Below are 18,651 nucleotides of genomic sequence, written 5' to 3' on the forward strand. Positions count from 1 at the left end.
TGCTAGAATGAAAGGCACAGGCTTATACTAGTATTGGCTAGTTTTGTTATATTATTTAATTGACAGTTCAAGTGAAGTTTTAGGCAGGAAGATTATTTTGTTTTTCTCTCTTTTTGAAGTTTATCATTCTGTTTCTCTTTTATGCCAAACTAGCTTAAATATGGCAGAGAAATATTGCACCTATATACATGATCATATATGAGTTTATTTTCTCTCTGTATAAACCTATCAATGTATACATATGTGTATTTCATCCCTTACTACAAGAATCAAGAATATTCATTCATTTTATTTGGCGATCTCATGACCCAAAGCAACATTTAAAATAAGGTCAAATCTAAAATAAAGGCACTTATTCTTTCTCCTTAGTTCTGTCTAGAAGATAGGATCAAAACTCTTATGTAATGATATCATTACAGTTGCTCTATAAAATCTTTTATGCCATCCAGACTGTGAAATGTATTATTCTTTTAATGTTATGGGTTGGGAAAAATTAAACATGAGGCATTACAGCTGAGTTTCACTACACATTAATTATTTTAATTGCCTATTTCTTAAATGAATATCTGATAAATCAATCTTGCAATTCTTCATGCTTCATGACATGCTTAACTCAATACAGACACTTAAGAATCATTATGCTGTGAGAGCTTTAATACATATTTGAGATCATTATAATTAAAATCAGACTCTTACCTGATGCTCAATTCTAAGCCTTTTCATCTTTATTGAATTTTCTTTGGCCTATACCTTGAATTTAATATTACAACAGCAATAGGCAGAATATATAACCAACTAAGCGTCTTCAATACATTGAGAAAAAAAATATTTTGCCTTTAAAGTGCAACATAAAAACTGGCTTTAACTGACATTCTATATAAATAGTTATCACCCCTTAAAATTCTTTAAAGACAGCAGCTCCCTTTTGGTCACTGCCATGAAGACAAAGAATGTCTTAATGACTCTATTGAGGTTATCATTAAAATAAAAGGAGATTTGCAGACATTGGCTATAAATCACTATAAAATGGCCTGTGGGTAACCTTTGACACAACTCATTTGAAATAAACCTGGGATGGATTCATAGCCTTTGGTCAAGCTGGTAGGTGGGCTAAAGGTCTTTTCTCTCCTCTTCTTCATTGCTTGCAGTATTAGTTCCTTTCTAAATGATTGGACACCATTTGGATGTACATAAATGGACATGTGTTTTTTGTCGAAACAAAATAGGTATCAAATAATAGTGTTGAGGGTGCTTATACATTTACTTCAAATAGTTACTCTTTTATGATATACTTTAGTGAGATGAATACATTTGGAATTTACTTGTAGCTGCTTTGGTAAAATATTTTATGATTTGGTATTAGAAACATTTTGCAAGGGTTCAGACTGATATTACCTAAATTGAGCTCTGCATGGTCCCTATTGTAATGGAGTATAACGATTTCTTCAGAATAAAGAAGAAAAAACAGGATTTCAGTTGTTTGTTTGATTCTTCAGAGAAATTACTGCCAACCATCCTTTACCCTGATGACATTTAGATGGCAGAGGGGCAGCTCTGGAAACTTGCTTAGGCCTGAGTGAACCCAGTGACTTGGCTTCAGGTCCCAAGCTTACTAAAGTTATGACCATTGACAAATTCTTAAATATCTCTAATGTCAGTTTCCTTATCTGTGAAGTGAGATTGATGATATCTTACTCTGTTGCTGTGTTACTAAAATAAGACAAAATGTATAAGGATACTTTATAACTATTAAAGTTTTTTAGATGTCAGGAAGTAAAGTGAACAGTGTTAGAAAATCAGCATTAAGGTGAACAGATATAGAAGTATTCAAATTATTTTTAAAGTGTCTTAATATTTAGCTTATTAAACTTATTAGATGTACTTTTATATGTTTTGTAATTTTAACTGACTTCTCCCAAATATTAATGTAGCAAATAGTATATAGGACTGTAAACACTTATTTCTTCTTGGGAAACTAGATCTCTTTATGACAAAGTCAGCATTTCTTTTAGAGTAAATAGAAGTTCCCAGGTGAAAGTTGCATAATTCCTGTATTCAATAAGACATACACTATGACTTTTCTTTTATTCATTCTCTAATAGGTTAGTTATGAGAGGAGAAAGGAAAAACACCTTTAGTTGATCATAATTGGAAAATAATTGCTTTTGATTAATATTTTCAGAAAGGGAAAACGACCTTTATTTCTAGTAAAAAATCTTTTAATCCTAAATAGCAAATTTTATAGGACCTAATATTCCAAGAGCTCATGCCCTTGATACCTTTATTGTGTTTTCAGAAAAGGTGATGTGAGGATCCAAGGATATGGGAGTTAAAACCTTATAGAACGTTTTAAAAATTGCATTTAAAGTAAGCATCTAAGATTTAAAATCCAAATCCCAGTTCTAGGCTAGTAAATCAATCACAGTGACTCTTGGTCTAAATCATCCAGACTAAATGAAATACAATTTTTTTTTCAGAAGAACTTCCTTCATGACAATCTTTTAGATTAATCACAATGATATTTAAGTTTTAAAATTTCATACCAACTTCCATAGCCTTAAACTGTTTTATCACTTAGTGTCTGTATTTTGCTTCACCAACTGGAATATAAATGCTTCCTTTCCCATGACTAGCCCTCTTGGGAATAGTGCCTAAAAGATACTTCTGGAACAAATTAAAGAATAACCCTACCATATGAGAAAAAAAAAAAAAAAAGCGAGACCAGGGCAAATGGGACATCTTCTAATTCTCTACAGTAAGGAAAATCGCCAATACTGCCCTTAATCTGAAGGGTGAGAATCAGTCTGTTAAAGCAAGTGGGAGTGAGAGAAGAGAGTTTTGCATTCGAAGTTTGTCATTGCTGGCTTATCTTTGGACTTCTCCCTTTGTCTTCAGTGACTGCCCCTCTTTCTCCATCTGCAGTGAGTGGCATGGAAAGAGTTTTCGCTTAAGATGTTGCTACCTAGTAAAGTTTCAAGTTAGGCTAATAGGCAGCCTGTTGTTCGGGAGAGCCTGACAAGGGCTCTGTTAGCTGACATCTCTAACTAGAAAAGCAGGACCTCCCAGGGCTGTCACCGCTTCAACTCTAGGGGAAAGCAAGAAGAAAAGGGAGCAAAACTCTGGAGACTGGGAAGAACTACGAAATTCCAATAGTGAGAAGAATTCATATGAAGAGATTTAAATGTGGAGGGACACGTTACAGTATTGTATGTGTTCCTATCATTCACTGGCCAAAGTGACAGCTAAAACACTTCATGTGACAATTTTAAAATGCTTTATGAAAAAAAAATAGAAGAAAGAAATTATCAGGGGTTTGTCATTAATTAATCTTAACTCTCCATGTAATTAAGATTAAGTAGTTAATATTTAGTATTTTTTCTACTCAAGGCCATATATGGGTGATAAAAACAATTAATATAGTAATGCCTGCCATCAAGAAGGTTGTTGCTGTTAAGGCTGAGTGTTTAGATCATCCATAAACATCCCTTTAAAGAAAAAAGCCTTAAAGTATTTAAACTCTGATTAGTTCTGCAATCAACATTTCAAGAAAACAACCAATGAAATAAAATGAAATGCAGCGCTTTGTTAGTAATAGAGTGCTGCCTTAGTCTTCCCTAACTTTCTTGCTTTATGTCTCATTCACCCTCAAATCCATTACACACATGCGTGCACGCCTACATGCGCGCGCGCACACACACACACACACACACACACACACACGGGTGCATCCTTCCCCAAGGTTCTATGCTTTAGACAATTTGGCCCTTACTCAAGTCTCCCAAATAGACACAGAGCACAGGTTAACTGTCACAACTATCATTAATAATTATGTGGTAGTCGTGGGTCCACCAGCCGATGGAGGATTTGTGCCCTGCAGAGCCTGTACCTGCATATATGTAGACATTGAAAATGAGGTTTTTATTTAATTAAATGAGAGTTACTCTTAAGTGACGTATGCAGGATTATGGCTGCTCTTTCTTTTCCCTCTTCTCCCAGGATGGCCATCTAAAGATGCTTTATCTGTTTATAACCAGATCAGACTTTCCTTGGGATCTATTAAAAAACCGAAGCCCCTAAAGAACCACAGATATTTTTGAAAAGAAGTGTTTTTAGCCCTCTAAGGATCTTCCAAAGCATTTAATTTTGTTCGTTTTCTTCCAAGATCCACTCACTCTTCCAGTCTTTCCTCCCTTGTAAATAATAGGCCTCCAAGTGGAATGACGGGGAACGGAGAGTTGGTGCGCGTCTGTGTTGGCGGTGTTTACATTGTTGTGCTGTCCTTTTGACCCTACTTCCTCTGGTGTATTCAGGCAGAGAGGTTGTGATGCTCATTTTGTAGGTTCAGGCTCAGGTAGAGGTGCTGCCCCCCGAATGCTGGCGGTAGTGGAATCTGACCAGTGTGGCTTCTGTTTTCTTGGAGTTGAAGTCTATATTGCTCCGAAGGCTCCTGCTTTAGTTTTTGTGAATCCATTCCATCATTTGATAGTCTTGTAGTCTTGATTAATTCTTTTTCACATATCTTCAAGGGAAACTAACAGGAAAGTAACATGACAAATGGTTTTTAGTTCTGTGTTTAAGGACTGATCAGGTGGTGCCAAGAAAACATTATGTTCTTTCTGTACATGGAGTGACCGACTCTTCAATTTCTCTGAAGTATTTCTACATAGCTTTTGGAAGTTTACATTTAGAGGTTAATAAGAATAATAACAGAAGAACTGTTAACACCAGTTCTTCTTATTAGTTAAGTTACAGTTAACAATTCTCAGATCTGTTAACATCAAATCTTACTGCTTTATGCTTTCTTTTAGCCTCTTGGTAGAAGAACTATTAATCATTTGAAAAGATAATAGCAATCATCCTGACGTAAGGAACACCAGAGGACAAAATAACCATTATTATTAGGAATTTGAAGATGTCTAGGGACCAGAGGTTAAACAAAGTTGAATCTGAAACACCATACATTTTATACTGGCTCATGTTGTAACTGTTCTCATCAAATATTATTCCTGACACTCGTATTCCTTCTGCTTTTCCTCTTTTCAAATGTACTCTGCATTTGAAAAAATTAAATCTACTCTGTAGATAGTGAGTGGGTTTTCATTTGGTGTTGTGAGCTAAAGGTCTTCTCACAGGACATTCTTCTAACTAAATATATAGAAATTGTATTCATACAGTCTATTTTTAGCACATGTTGAAAATACAAAGAAGAGGTTAGATAGATAGTTAATCTAAAATTAAAGGAAGCTTCAAAAGCTAAGTTATAAATGTGAGAGAGAATATTAAAAGGGTTGGAAAGAAAAAAAAAAGGAATGACATGTAGCTCTGCAAAGTAAATAAGTAAAACTGAGGGAGATTCATGAAATGGACTCATATATTATGGTTGAGGAATGAGAAACAAGTATTTTTCCATGCGTCAAAATGAAGTGGTGGTGAAAAATGCTTTGGAATCATGGAAGAATTTAACAAGTGTTGGCTGCACTTCTTCTCAGGGAGGATAAACACATGATCTCCGTCTAACAAAATAATGCACAATTTTGACGGTAAACAGTGAACCCTTATCTCACAGGATTTCAGCAGGTCAGAAGTCCGAGAGCAGCTTACCTGGAGGGACCTGGCTAAGAGTCTGTCACATGGGGTTGCCATCTCATGAAAGCATGACAGATGCTTGGTATATCCACTTCCAAATCCGCTCATGCGATTGCCTAACAAATCACACCTTGGTGGTTGGCGAGAGGCCTGCGGGTCCCTACCAGGTGGAACTCTCATGGGCCTTTGAGGGTCCTCATGACGTGCGTGGCAGGTGGCTCCCTCCAGGGATGGTTTTGTCTTCCAGGAAACATTTGGCAGCATCTGGAGATAGTTTTGCTTGCTGCAGCCAGAGCAGGAGTTCTACAAGCATCTAGAGGTAGAGGTGGGGAATACTACTAGACATCCCTCAGGATCCGGGATAGTCGTTCACAACAAAGAATTATTCAGCCAAAATGTCAGTGGTGCTAAGATTGAGGAAACCATACCCCAGAGCGACTGATCCAAAAAAGAGGGAAGTAGAGGCTACAATGTCTTTTATGACCTAGCACCAGGAGTCAAACTGTCCTTTCTGCAGTAGCTTCTTGGTAATGTAGGTCAGTCCTATTTCTTGTGGGAGGTGTGGCAGGGAGGTGGGGGGATGGGAAGGGGCAGAGATACTCAGGGACATAAATGCCAGGAGGCAAGAATTATTGGTGGGCCATCTTGGAGGCTGGCTACCACAGAAGAACATTCTGTGTAGAAAGGATGGCATCATTTGGCTTAGGTGTTTCAAAGAAATTTTTTAATGAAAAAAAAGGATGTGAAATATTATTGATATTCCACAAGCCACGCTCTCTGTTCTTTGCTCTATTTGTGTTCAACTCTGTATGTGTGCGTTTGTGGATATAATTGACATTTTAGAGGCATTAAATCACCAAAAGCAAAAAACAAGGAAAATGCTCGACTAAAATGTTAAGGGGGAAGGAGCAGGGAGCATGTTAAATTAAATGATGAAGACAGTGTGAATACCTGTAAGTTAATTAAAGGCCAACAATTTAAATGTAAAAACAATATGAAACTATCACAATGAAGCAAACGTCCCCCAACTACACTCCTAGTGCCCTCTTTTAAAAGAAGCAAGCTAAATGAGAAGCTGAATACATTACCCTCAGCTGCATAACTTAAGACTTGGATTTAAATGGCAATCCTGTCTAATGGTAGCACAAGCACGGCAAAAGCATACCTATCAAAGAATTCCCAGAGCTCTATCGGTGTGGTTAACAAGGCATCTTGCAATTTGTAAGAGCAAAAGCAAACATTTGTTCATGAAAGGGGCCTCAGGACCATGTGTTCTTTATGACAGACTTGATTTTTGAGGCACCAAGAACCTACTAATAAAGTACGGAGAGTAGCCCCATGAGTAGGATCTCTGATTCTTCGGGGGCTAGGAAAATAATTTAAGATGTTTGGTTAGCTTTTTTTTTTGTTTTTTTGTTTTTGTTTTTGTTTTTTTACTTTGACTCTTGTGGATAGGCGCAAACCTTTTCTGCTCTAAATTCATGAAGGAAAGGTCAGGGACTTTTGATCTCCAAAAAGATTGTTTTGTTTTGTTTTAGTTTGGTGTTGTTTTTCTCTCTAGTCAATCTCTACTGAACTGTAGAAAGAAATGCCTTATTTGAGGGGAAAAGGTGAAAGAGGGTTCCCGCATTGAACAATAGGAATAGACAATGCGTGCAAAGTCAAGTTAGAGAAAAGAGGTGCAGATACAATGCACATTATCCAACTTACCCTGCAGTCCACTTCCCTGTTAAATACGGTTATTTCATCAGAGAGGTTAAGAGCAACCAGCGGATCAATTTTGCAGCATGTTTTATGAATCCTTTACTCTTCCCCATATGTTATTATTGCTGCTTACTTCACATAAGTATTTGTGATAAAATATGGGCCAATCAGTTTTCAAATTGTGCAAAGGAAGTAGCCTGAAATTCCTTATTTTTAATTCGATCATTGTATGGCTATTTAGGAATCAAATCATATTTCTAAATGAAAGAATATATTTAAATACATAGACAAATTAAATTGTCCTTCAACCATTCAGTTTAAAGAAAAAACAATGCCACATACATCTTCACTGCAGGCTTAAATACAAAATAAATACATTCTTTGCTCCTTTATTACTGTACCACGCAAAACCAAAGCCTCAAAGCCACAGGCCTCGATGTCAGGTGATTTGCATTTTTCTAAATGCCCAACATATAATAGCAAGTAATAAAGAGTTGAAATTTCATTCAATAAAGAATGAATGAATGAATGGACAATTGCATAAATATATATGTTCTTGCCCGTTGCCTTTAGAATGCTTTAAATTTGTTAACTACCAAATAAAGATTTGATTTTCAATAATGACTTTAGGTAACTATTTAAAGAAAAATTTTGATAATGAGAATGATTAAAGATATAAATAAAGGTGTAATTTTTATTCACAAGTATATGGAGGATAAAATCATCTGCTCATCCTTGGTGGTTCACCTTGTAGTCCAAGGTCCTGCGTGTGGATGTATTCTCTGTTATGAAGGATAAGGAGACAGAAAGGAGTAGATTTCCTTAGGATGCTGGTATCCCCAATTTCTAGTTCTCTATTGAAATTCCTTAGCCCATATATATATATATATATATAAATTCCTTATATATATATATATATATATATATATCCTTATATATATATATATATATCCTTATATATATATATATTCCATATATATATATATATAAATTCCTTAGTCCATATATATATATATATATATAATTCCTTAGCCCATATATATATATATATATATATATATATATATATATATATGAAGAAAGGCTAAGGACTGGGGAGAGAGAACTAAACCCCCAGGATTCTGGAGAACGATTTTTCTTTGATAAATTATTTGATTTCTATGAGCGATTTGGTCTTTGCACATTAAAAATTAAGAATATTATACAATTATGTTAGACTAACATGTTTTTCCTGGAATAAACCTATTATTTGAAAATCATCTAAGTAAAATATATTTTACATTTATATGTTTTTGTTAAGTTTATGTGGAATAACTTTCTTTGTGATGATAGCTGTATTTTTCCAGTGCATCTAAGTCTATATGTTTATGTCAAATAATTTTCTTCATCCAAATTTAGTATTTATCTGTGTGGGGTATTTATTTTCATTGGCTAGGACACAAATTCATTACACCTCCGCAATATTTCTATTACCATGACCACAAGTTGATGTTAAGTGAAATGTTTGCTTTTAGACAAGTTGTAGTAGCTAGAAGTAAGTGGAATATGCCTGAAACTGTATGTTTGTTTAGATGATACTTGTTTTACATTCTATCCCAGACAACTAAGATTAGACAAGACTCTGTTAGGAGAAGTTATGATCATAAGTAGGTTCCTAAAACTTGTGTGTATATATATATATATGATATGTATCATATGTATATATGAAATATTATTCTCTTACACATTATTATACCAATTATTGTATTTTCTGACACACTGTACACAGACCCTTGGTATTTTTCTCAAAAGAATAACCTAATTTAATAGCTCTTTAGCACTTCCAAAGGACCTTTCTGATGCTATGTAGTATAGAGAACAGAGAAGCACACACACACAACAAAATCTCCAAAATAAATCAACATTTGTGCCTTAATTTTTAAGCTAGTATATAAATAGTGAATGTGTGTATAACTTCATTTTATTGAACATGTATTTCCCTTTATGTGGCTTTTTTATGTGAAAAATTATATGGTTAAGTCTGAACTTCAGAAATTCCATTGCATCAATGTCTTTTTCAATTTAAGATTAAATTTGTCACATAACTAAACAGAATATCATATGTTGGGTCCAATAACCTGAGTTTCTTTAGAACTTTGTGAATTTTAGTTGCCCTCCTGAGATTATTAGTTATTTCATAGAATTGAAGATTAAATAAATGATTTGAAATATTATAATGAATTCTATAAATATAAGTGATAGCCTATTAGTTAAAACTTAAATAATTAAGTTTAAGTGTAAATGTTGACCTTGTATTTATACTAGGTTAGCAGATCAACTTTGGAATTATTCAACAGATACAAAAGATTCTTCTTAACTATCACTTTGTGTATACATTAACTAATTATGAAATAAGCTATTTTCAAAATTTTCAAATGACAGCATCCTTTAACGATTGGACAAGTAATTCCTTATTGCTTTATGGTGTACTTCAGAGAAATGCTATTTTTCCAGTGTTTTCTTGACCTTAAAAATTACTTAAATATTTTATGTAAAATTATTTACTTAATTAATTAAGTTACTTATTTATAATTAATTAATTAATTTTAAAATGCCTGCTTTATTTGTAAGAGTAGCATTTAATCTTGCTAAGCTTTCAAATTTCTCCTAAATAAGTTCTTAAAAATCTTTAGGGGAAAAACCTTACCTTGGCATTTATTACACATATTTGTGATTATGAGAATGCAGGTCATAAATAAATAGCCCACTTTCATTTTATAGTTAGGGTTTTAAATTTTTCATCTAGTCAAATGAAAAATAATTAATATGAAATGGGAAAACTAGTGTAATTTTTGTATTCTTGATGAATAATAGGTATTTGGTATAGTAGCTCAGTAGTAAATTATTAGAAGAACCAAATGGTGAAATAATATCATTAATGGGTCAAAATTGTTTATATTATATAGTTACCACTATAAGGATCAAGCATGTGGGTTCTTATTAATATACCATTAGCCTGGTCACGCAATGAAAGGGAACGAAAGGGCAATTTTGAATGACATTTCTATCAACTTGGGAACTGTCAACCTCTATTACGTCCTTGGGGCTTTGCACTTTTTGGCTTTCAGACATCTGTGCTGCCTTGAATGGAGGAGAATATTAAGAGTTCCAGTGGGTCTCTTGCTGTAATAAATGCTTTGGGTAGTCATTTTTCAGTACGTGCATGTAATAGTTCTTAGTGCTTAAAGCTAAGCACATGACATTTCATATGCTTCATGTCCCATCCGCACCTACATCTGCATCATCTTCGTCAACACCATTATTCCCCTTACACATACACACTCACGCTCTATTTCCTCTGCACTCATAAATCTCTTCTCCTGCAACTCTGGGAATATATTCCTTCCTTTCTTTTCTGCACAGTCAAGTGAAACAACCACCTTAATTTTTCCAAGTTTCCCCTCGAAACTTTGACAAGAGTTGTCAAATACAGACCAACGAAGTTTTCAGACTGTTGTAACAAAAGCTGGTGGTTTCGTACACGAAGTAGTAAGCAGGTACAACTGATGGAAGAAGGGTCTAGAATATTTACGGCTACATAATAAACAGTCAGTAAAACTCCTATCTGACTGGCTATTTAGGCTGAATTAACAGGAAGAAAATCTGGATCCTCATCTTTAGTAGCCTACCGAATGTCAATAGCATTTAGTTTATTATGCATATGCATGCTTTCATTTGTTATTATTAGCATACATTACATTTTGAAAAATATTAAAGATTGAGGTAACATTATGCTTTTAGTTTTGTTTTTTATTTTAAAGATTTATGTATTTGAGAGAGGGAGAGGGTGAGCAAGAGCCGGGGAGGTCCAGAAAGAGAGGCAGAAGGAGAGGAGATGCTGAGCTGAATGGGACATAGATCTCAGTTTCATGATCCATGAAATCATGACCAGACCCGAAATCAAGAGTCGGATGCTTAACCAACTGTGCCACCCAGGCGCCCCAACATTATGTATTTTTTAATGCTACTTCCTTACATTGAAGAAGCTTTTTTTTTTTTTTAAGGTTTTGAAGCTTAATCATTGGTTAAAAAATTTTTCTCCCTTTATATTGTATATGGTGGTGGTTCTCAAATGTTAGTCTGCATCAGAATCTCCTGGGAATGCTTTTTAAAACAGATTGCTAGAACCCACCTCCAAAGTTTCTAAAATAGTGAATTTGCTTTTCTAATAAGTTCCCAGGTGGTGCTGATGGTTCTGATCCAAAGATCGAATTTACGAATTACCCATCCGTACTGTGGTGTAAGGGGGAAAAGGGCACAAGACTTCTGGGTTTCGGACAGATAATGGTTATGGCTCACCAGCTCAACCTAATTATTCTAGGGAATAGTTTTGCCCCTGCAGTTTCTAAAAATGCTAAAGTAAACTTTTCTTACACAGTGAACCAGTTGTGGAATTAGCTTACCTTCCTTTCTTCCAAGACTGTGAATCCATATAAATTTGGTATGATGGTTATCAACTTACTAGACATCTAATGCGATCCCAGATTACCATTTGAATTCTCATAGATTTTCAAATAGCTATTCTTTTTTTTCTAAAACAGAAAACAGAACTAAAAAAAATAAAGTGTTAAAGAGTAATTTCTTCTGCTTTGTTCCTAAGTTTCCTAAGTGCAGCCAACCATGGAATTTAATAACAATAAACCACTTTAAAAATATAAACTTTGTGCCAAAGGTACAAAAGACAAAAATATATATATAAACTTTGAATAGATATCTTATTATGCCACTTTACCATTTTTATAAAGTGATTGATTTCAATGGTTTTTGGTAGATATATATATAAAATTTTGTGCACATTGATATATGTTTCCATGCCATCAGATTACACCATTTGAATCTAAAATGTCCCCCTTTCATCAGGTTATCCACCTACTACTGGTAGATATTTATGCTCTTAACTCGTGAAGATAGAACAGTAGCTAAGTGGAAGCTATATTTTTATTCTACAATAATACTTTATAAAATCGTAGATATTTTTAACAATAAGGTTTAACATATGACACAATATTTTAATTTTAGAGCACAAAAAACAAATTTCTCAGTTTGTGATGAAAAAAGTGATGTAATGTTAATATTATCTGATTCTAATAAATGATGTGGTAGAAACTTTAAGGATAATTGTATACATAAATTTTATGTATGAAATTACACAAGGGCTAATATAGAAAGTATAAAATAGAATGTAAGCTACATAAACTTGACCTATTCAGGTATTGAACAGTTGGAACTCACCATATGTGCTGATTTACCACAGATAGATCTTCACACCACAATGTATTGATTGTGATATACGTTGCGGAAAATCTGGAAAACAAATCTAGATTTGAAAACAAAATGCTAAGTATTTAGAACAGTGTCGCATATAAATAAATAGTACATATTGGTATAATGTCGGTTATGTTTATTTTTACTTTTAGATCAAGTCCAAAACTGTGTCTGTGAAACCTAGGAGAAAGATTATTTTCTGAGAAAGTTAGAAAGTTTCCTTCTTTTTTTTTTTGTATTTAAATCTGGAGAGAAGTTCTGATCAGAGGTACACACCATTTAATTCCTCCATCATGGATGTTCCAGGTACTCTGGCTAAGCACCAGGATACAAAGGTGCTTGGGACTCAACCCCTGTTCTTTGGAGGTTGAACAAAGGCTACCTACATCATAATTTCATATGAATTATGTAATGGTCTCTCAATAGAACTGAATAGCATAAGACTAAGTCTTAATAGCTTAAGACTATTTCTTAGACATGACATCAGTTATATACTTTCTGGATAGTTGAGTGCACGTGTACTTTCTCTTATACTAAAGGTTTTTCATAATATGTAGTTAAAAGTGACATTGTTGACAGCTAACCAACACTGTAATGTATAGGTTGAATGTTAAGTTCGCTGATTGGTAGAGTAATTTGATGGGAAATGACAGGCTATATACCTGTGTTTTTCTAGGCATTTTTGATCAGCCTTGCCTTATCACAGCTCATGTTCTAATGATCACATTGCAGGATGAAGTGGCACAGCCACTGAACCTATCAGCTAAACCCAAGACCTCTGATGGCAAATCACCCACATCACCCACCTCTCCCCATATGCCAGCTCTGAGAATAAACAGTGGGGCAGGCCCCCTCAAAGCCTCTGTCCCAGCAGCATTAGCTAGTCCTTCAGCCAGAGTTAGCACAATAGGTAAGTTCTGTTTCTTTTGTTCTTGCTGATTTTCTGTTTATGGCAATTGAATGAAATCATCTTTTAACGGCAAATCACGCATACCCTGTGCATGGTTTTAGTTCCATAGGAGAGTTTCAATTTGATGAACCGCATAGGTGTGTTTTAAACATGCAAATGAAATTTATAACTGAAGTCCAAGTTACAGTGTCCTCCTGAAAAGCTAATTGAACTGGTTATGTTTGTTGATGTGACAGATGTTCTTAAGTTTATAAAAAAGAGGCCTAAATGACTAATCACAGAGAGCAATGTTTCCAGAATGTTGTTGTTAGGTGACTTGCTTTTCCCATTACTGAAATATATTTCCATTTTTTTTTGTGATGTGTACAAACTGTACATATGATAAAATACATTCTACTTAGATCAATAGTCACCTGCTAGGATATGAAGTTTGTTCAGTTCTATACTGCTTGAGATTTACTTGAATACACCAAAGTATTATAAAAATTACATAGCTTTGTTTCTCCATAATTGTCATTTTGGTAAAGTAAACACTAGAAAATGCTTCTATAAGCTAATTTTTTAAAAATTCCAATAATTTTTACTTCAGTAACACATAAATTAGACTGTGAACACTTACTTCAATCTACCTTTATTGATGTTTATCATTTGCATAGAGTTATAAGGAGGCTAGCACAGATAAGCCCTTCAAGGAGCTCAGGATTTAGTTAGGGGAAAAGTCATCCCTCTTATAGTGCTAGTCAGCCGTAGTAAGCGCCATTTCAGAGCATAGATACAACCTGGTAATCAAAAAGAAGAGTGTTGGATTTTATTTGGTAAGGATCAAGGAAAGTTAAGTTGGGGATAACCTAATTCAAGTGGAATCTTGAGGAAGAGAGATAGTCCTAGGCATTTAGCCTTTAAGAAAAAACCCAGAGTAAAATAGCATATTTTTGAGAAATGCACTGATTTGGCTAGAATATAGAATGAATGTGTAGTGAAAAGTGATCAGGGCTAAAACTGAAAGGAGCAGATGGAATCTGACTGAATGCTATCCTAAGAAATTTTGACTTTTTCTCCAGACAGCAATCTGATCAGAACTTTAAGAAAGAAGAGTATTGGCAACAGGAAGAAATAGGAATCAGGGAAACCATTGTTTTAGTGTAGGACAAGAGTTAGTTACATGAAATAGAAATAAGCAATGATAAAGCAAAGGAAGGAATAGATTCAAGAGATATTATTAGTAGAGAAAACTTAATATAACCTATCCTCAATAGAGTCTACCTGGTGTAGTTCAAGTTGGACACAGAGGAGTATAGGATTTTGAATTCGTAAAATAAGAAGGATAATTCCTCCCTTAACTGTGAAAGGGAAGACCAGAGTGGAAGCAGATTTGGAAGACATAGATATAAAAATGTAGTAAGCATTGAAACACAAGGAGCCATTTAGGTAGAGATCCTCAGGAGGAAACTATAAACATAAGTCTGATATGTAAAAGGGTGCTAGCATTTTAGATGTAGAATTACATATGAAATAAGGGGATTAAGAGTACACTTATCACAATGAACACAGAGTCCTGTATAGAACTATTAAAGCACTATATTGAAATTAAGTATAGAATTATTAAATCACCATATTGAAACTAATATGATACTGTGTGTTAGCTATCCTACTATTAAAAGAATTAAGAAAATGGAAAGATATATGCACCTCTAAAAAAAAAAAAAAGGAAGTTCAGCAAAAAAGAGTGTGCATAGTAAGAAGAGAAGCAGGATAAAGAATCACAAGTATCGCCTACTGTATTAGTTATCTGTTACCGCATAGCAAATTAACCTAATACTCGAGAGCTTAAGATAGCCAACATTCATTATCTCACCAGGTTCTAAGGGTCAGAATTTGGAAGCAGCTTAGCTGGGTAGTTCTGGCTTAAGGCCTCATGGTTACAATCAATGTGTTAGGCATGGCCATAGTCCTCTATGGACTTTTACTAGGGATAGATGCTCCTTTTTCAAGATGTCTCACTCACATGGTTCTTGGCTAGAGGGTCGATTCCTTCCCTTGTGAGTCTTTCCATAGGGCTGCTCCTTGCATGGAAACTAACTTTCCCAAGAGTGGGTGCTCCAAGAGGAGAGAGCAAAGAGATAGCCACAGTGCCCTTTATGACCTAGTCTTGAAAGTCTACCTTTATTCTCCTCGTTGTAAGAGAATCACAAGGGCAGCCCAACTCAAGGGATGGGGAATATCAAAGTGTCATTGGGCACATTTTAAAACCAGCACACTTTTTTAGGGGGGAACTGATAAAGAGCAAGCGACTGTGTTAGAATAAGAATGAAGATAGGACACTGTCATGCTAGCCTAGGAAAAATAAAAGTTTCAAAAAATCATAAGGTTATTTAATGATGTCCCATTTGGCAGAAAAGTTAAAAAATGAAAAAGAAAAACCTTGTGATTTAGCTGGCGCTCATGGAGATGTAAACTCTGATAGAGAAATTTTAGGAGAATGCCTTAACAGAATTTCAATCCCAATGATTTCAAGAATGTGAGGAGAGAAAATGCAGCTGATCTATAGACCAGTCTTTTTGTAAGCCTGGTGTTGAGAAGTGATTATTTTAAAAGGACTATGTAGAGACAGGCTTTAAAATAGGGCAATCATTCATATATATATAAATATAAATGTGTGTGTGTGTGTATATATATGTGTGTGTGTGTGTGTATATATATATATATAGTCAAGGGGAAGAAGAGTCAGAGACAGATAAAGATATGGAAGAGAGCACGGATGAAGATGGAACAAGACAAGAGATCATGAGAAAGGATTAACCTTGGAAGGAACAAAGCCCCTCTCTTTTCTGAGACTGAACAAAACAAAGGGAAAAAAGGGGTAAAGTTACAGAGAAATTGTGGGATGTATTAAAATAAAAAAGATGAAGGAATGTATTTCAAATGCTTCAATCTCCACAGAGCAGAATTTCATATTATTTGCCAAGAAGAAGCCAGTCTGGGGCAGTGGTACAGCAGTGAGAGCAGACACTGTGAAAACTTAAGTTTTGAGAAGTTTGAAAAAAGTTGGGGTACATGTCCATTTTTTATCATTATGCACCACTCTGTTACAGCCTAACTCAGTTACTCCCCTCCACATCCTAAATGGACTCCAAGATAAGACTTGCTTTCATGTCCTAAGTATGTAAAAGAAAAAATATTTTATTTGGCAAGAATGATTCACTTCCATAATAGAAATGAAGGCTCATAAATATCACAGTGCTGGTCTATGAGCTACTTTTGTAATGTCACCAGAACCAGAATATTTAACAAAATAATGGATAGATTTGCCTTTTATCATATGAGGATTTTTTACTTCAGCATTCCAGAGATTAAGTATGACAAAATATTTTCAAAAGGCAAGAATGTATGAATGTATTTAATGACATTTATCATCTGACTTTCTCCACTACTAAAACTTCCCTTAGTTTTTTGGGTTTTTTTTCCCCCCTTGAAAAATCCCTTCACCACATCCATATCCACACATCCCTCATAGTTTCCAAGGATTTGAGGCTGCTACAATTTACTTTTCTCTTTTCAGCAAATGCAGATGTTGAAAGCTGAAACTGTAATGAGTAATAATGTAGCTGGATAAAAGCTGTGCACATTAATGGTGTTGTAAAGGTCAGCCCTGAAAGAAGAATTAATGTGTTATGCCATTAATAAACCAAGGAAAACTGTGAACGAAGAGATAACTTAAGTTATCATTAATGACATGGGCTTTTTGCTATATATCTATTAGCTACAAATATAGAAAGTTAGTTTTTGAGGTGGGTGACCAATATTACACTGTATTCTGTAAGAATGCCTTTGATATGGTATGCACAGGGTAGGTTGCTCCAAAAGAAAGGGAATCCTTAAAAGGTATGAATAGTTCAGAAGAATGATAGATAAGTTTAGAATCTTCTGACCAAATGTTATCTTTCATCGGCCTTTTTCACCTCCACTGTACATATGTATAATACTTCTGACATTTGTCGAGGCATTTTTAATCTCTCTCTCACTGAAGCTAATTTTAGAATCATAGACCCTAAACCAGATAGAGCTGATATTCATATCATCCAGTCAAAACTTGTTATTTTACAGATAAGGAGCCAGGGCCTAAGGAGGCTTAGTGCTTACCCAGGGATTCTAAATAAGTTCCTGTCACAGGGTAGACAGTTCTGTGACTCTCTGTTTATTTCCTCTGTTTCAATTTCAAGGAAATGACTATGCATGAAGACCTAGTAACTTTCCCAAACTCAAAGCCAGTGGAGGTTGAGGCCAGAGGATTCATGGTCTCTGGTTGGCATATTCCCTTTTCAGTTGTTGCTTATTGATTGGTGGGCTTTCCACGGTAGATGGTCTTCTCAGTCATTTATCTAGCCTTTCACTCATTCATTGAATAAATGGGTATTAAAGGTCTTCTCTACGCCATACATTTTGCAAGATGGTGAGCAGATGGAAGTTTGGAGGATGAGCAGATGAAAGTCTTGGACAGAGGCTTTAGCTAGCCTCCAGGCTTGTTCTATTAAGTCTTTGGAAGATACTAGAATGTATTATCCTTGCCCTTTATTCTTTAGAGGCATTAATGCATGAAAAGTAAAACTTTACTCAGCAAATGTAGTAGACTCACGTTGATTCAATAGAATGAGAGAAAATATTTTCCAGTTCATTAATTTGCTACTTTATTTCTACAACTTGCTAATTTAAAATACAATGGCATGAAGGAGGATATCGCCTTGATGTTTCGTTAGTTTACAATTTTAATCAGAAAAACTTCTATCAAGGTAGATGATTGAACAAAAATACTGTAGTAATTTAATAGGAAGCCAGTGGATTGTCAGGAAGTTGAGGGTATTTTCAATATCTGGCAATTAACATTTGCATAGTGCTTTATAATTTACAAATTGCTTTCACATTTATAATCTAATTAATTCTTGCGAGTTTTCACAGATGAAGAAATGCGTATGTATCAGGGTGCCAAAAATTTGATGATCAAAAGTGACCTCAACAATAGAAAAAAATCAGTATTTGTTGAAAATAACTTGAAACACGTGCCCTTACTTTTATTTCTAGCTGAAAAGCCCTACGTAAAATAAATATGTAGTAAATAAGAATCTGTATTGCCTTCACAGCATCTGTTAAAT

General features: G+C 34.7%; 1 protein-coding gene across 19 annotated transcripts in view; it reads left to right on the top strand.

Annotated features, from left to right (window-relative positions):
- Nucleotides 1–18,651, top strand: part of SOX5 (SRY-box transcription factor 5) — a 985,042-nt gene that overhangs the window by 932,090 nt on the left and 34,301 nt on the right. For all 19 annotated transcript variants that reach the window (XM_032349915.1, XM_032349912.1, XM_032349920.1 and 16 more), the window contains one exon: nt 13,327–13,504. In XM_032349915.1, coding sequence (XP_032205806.1) covers nt 13,327–13,504 — 178 coding nt within the window. The remainder of the gene's footprint in view (nt 1–13,326; nt 13,505–18,651) is intronic.

The sequence above is a fragment of the Mustela erminea genome, chromosome 6 (genome assembly GCF_009829155.1).
Source record: "Mustela erminea isolate mMusErm1 chromosome 6, mMusErm1.Pri, whole genome shotgun sequence".
NCBI classification, from domain to species: Eukaryota; Metazoa; Chordata; class Mammalia; order Carnivora; family Mustelidae; genus Mustela; species Mustela erminea.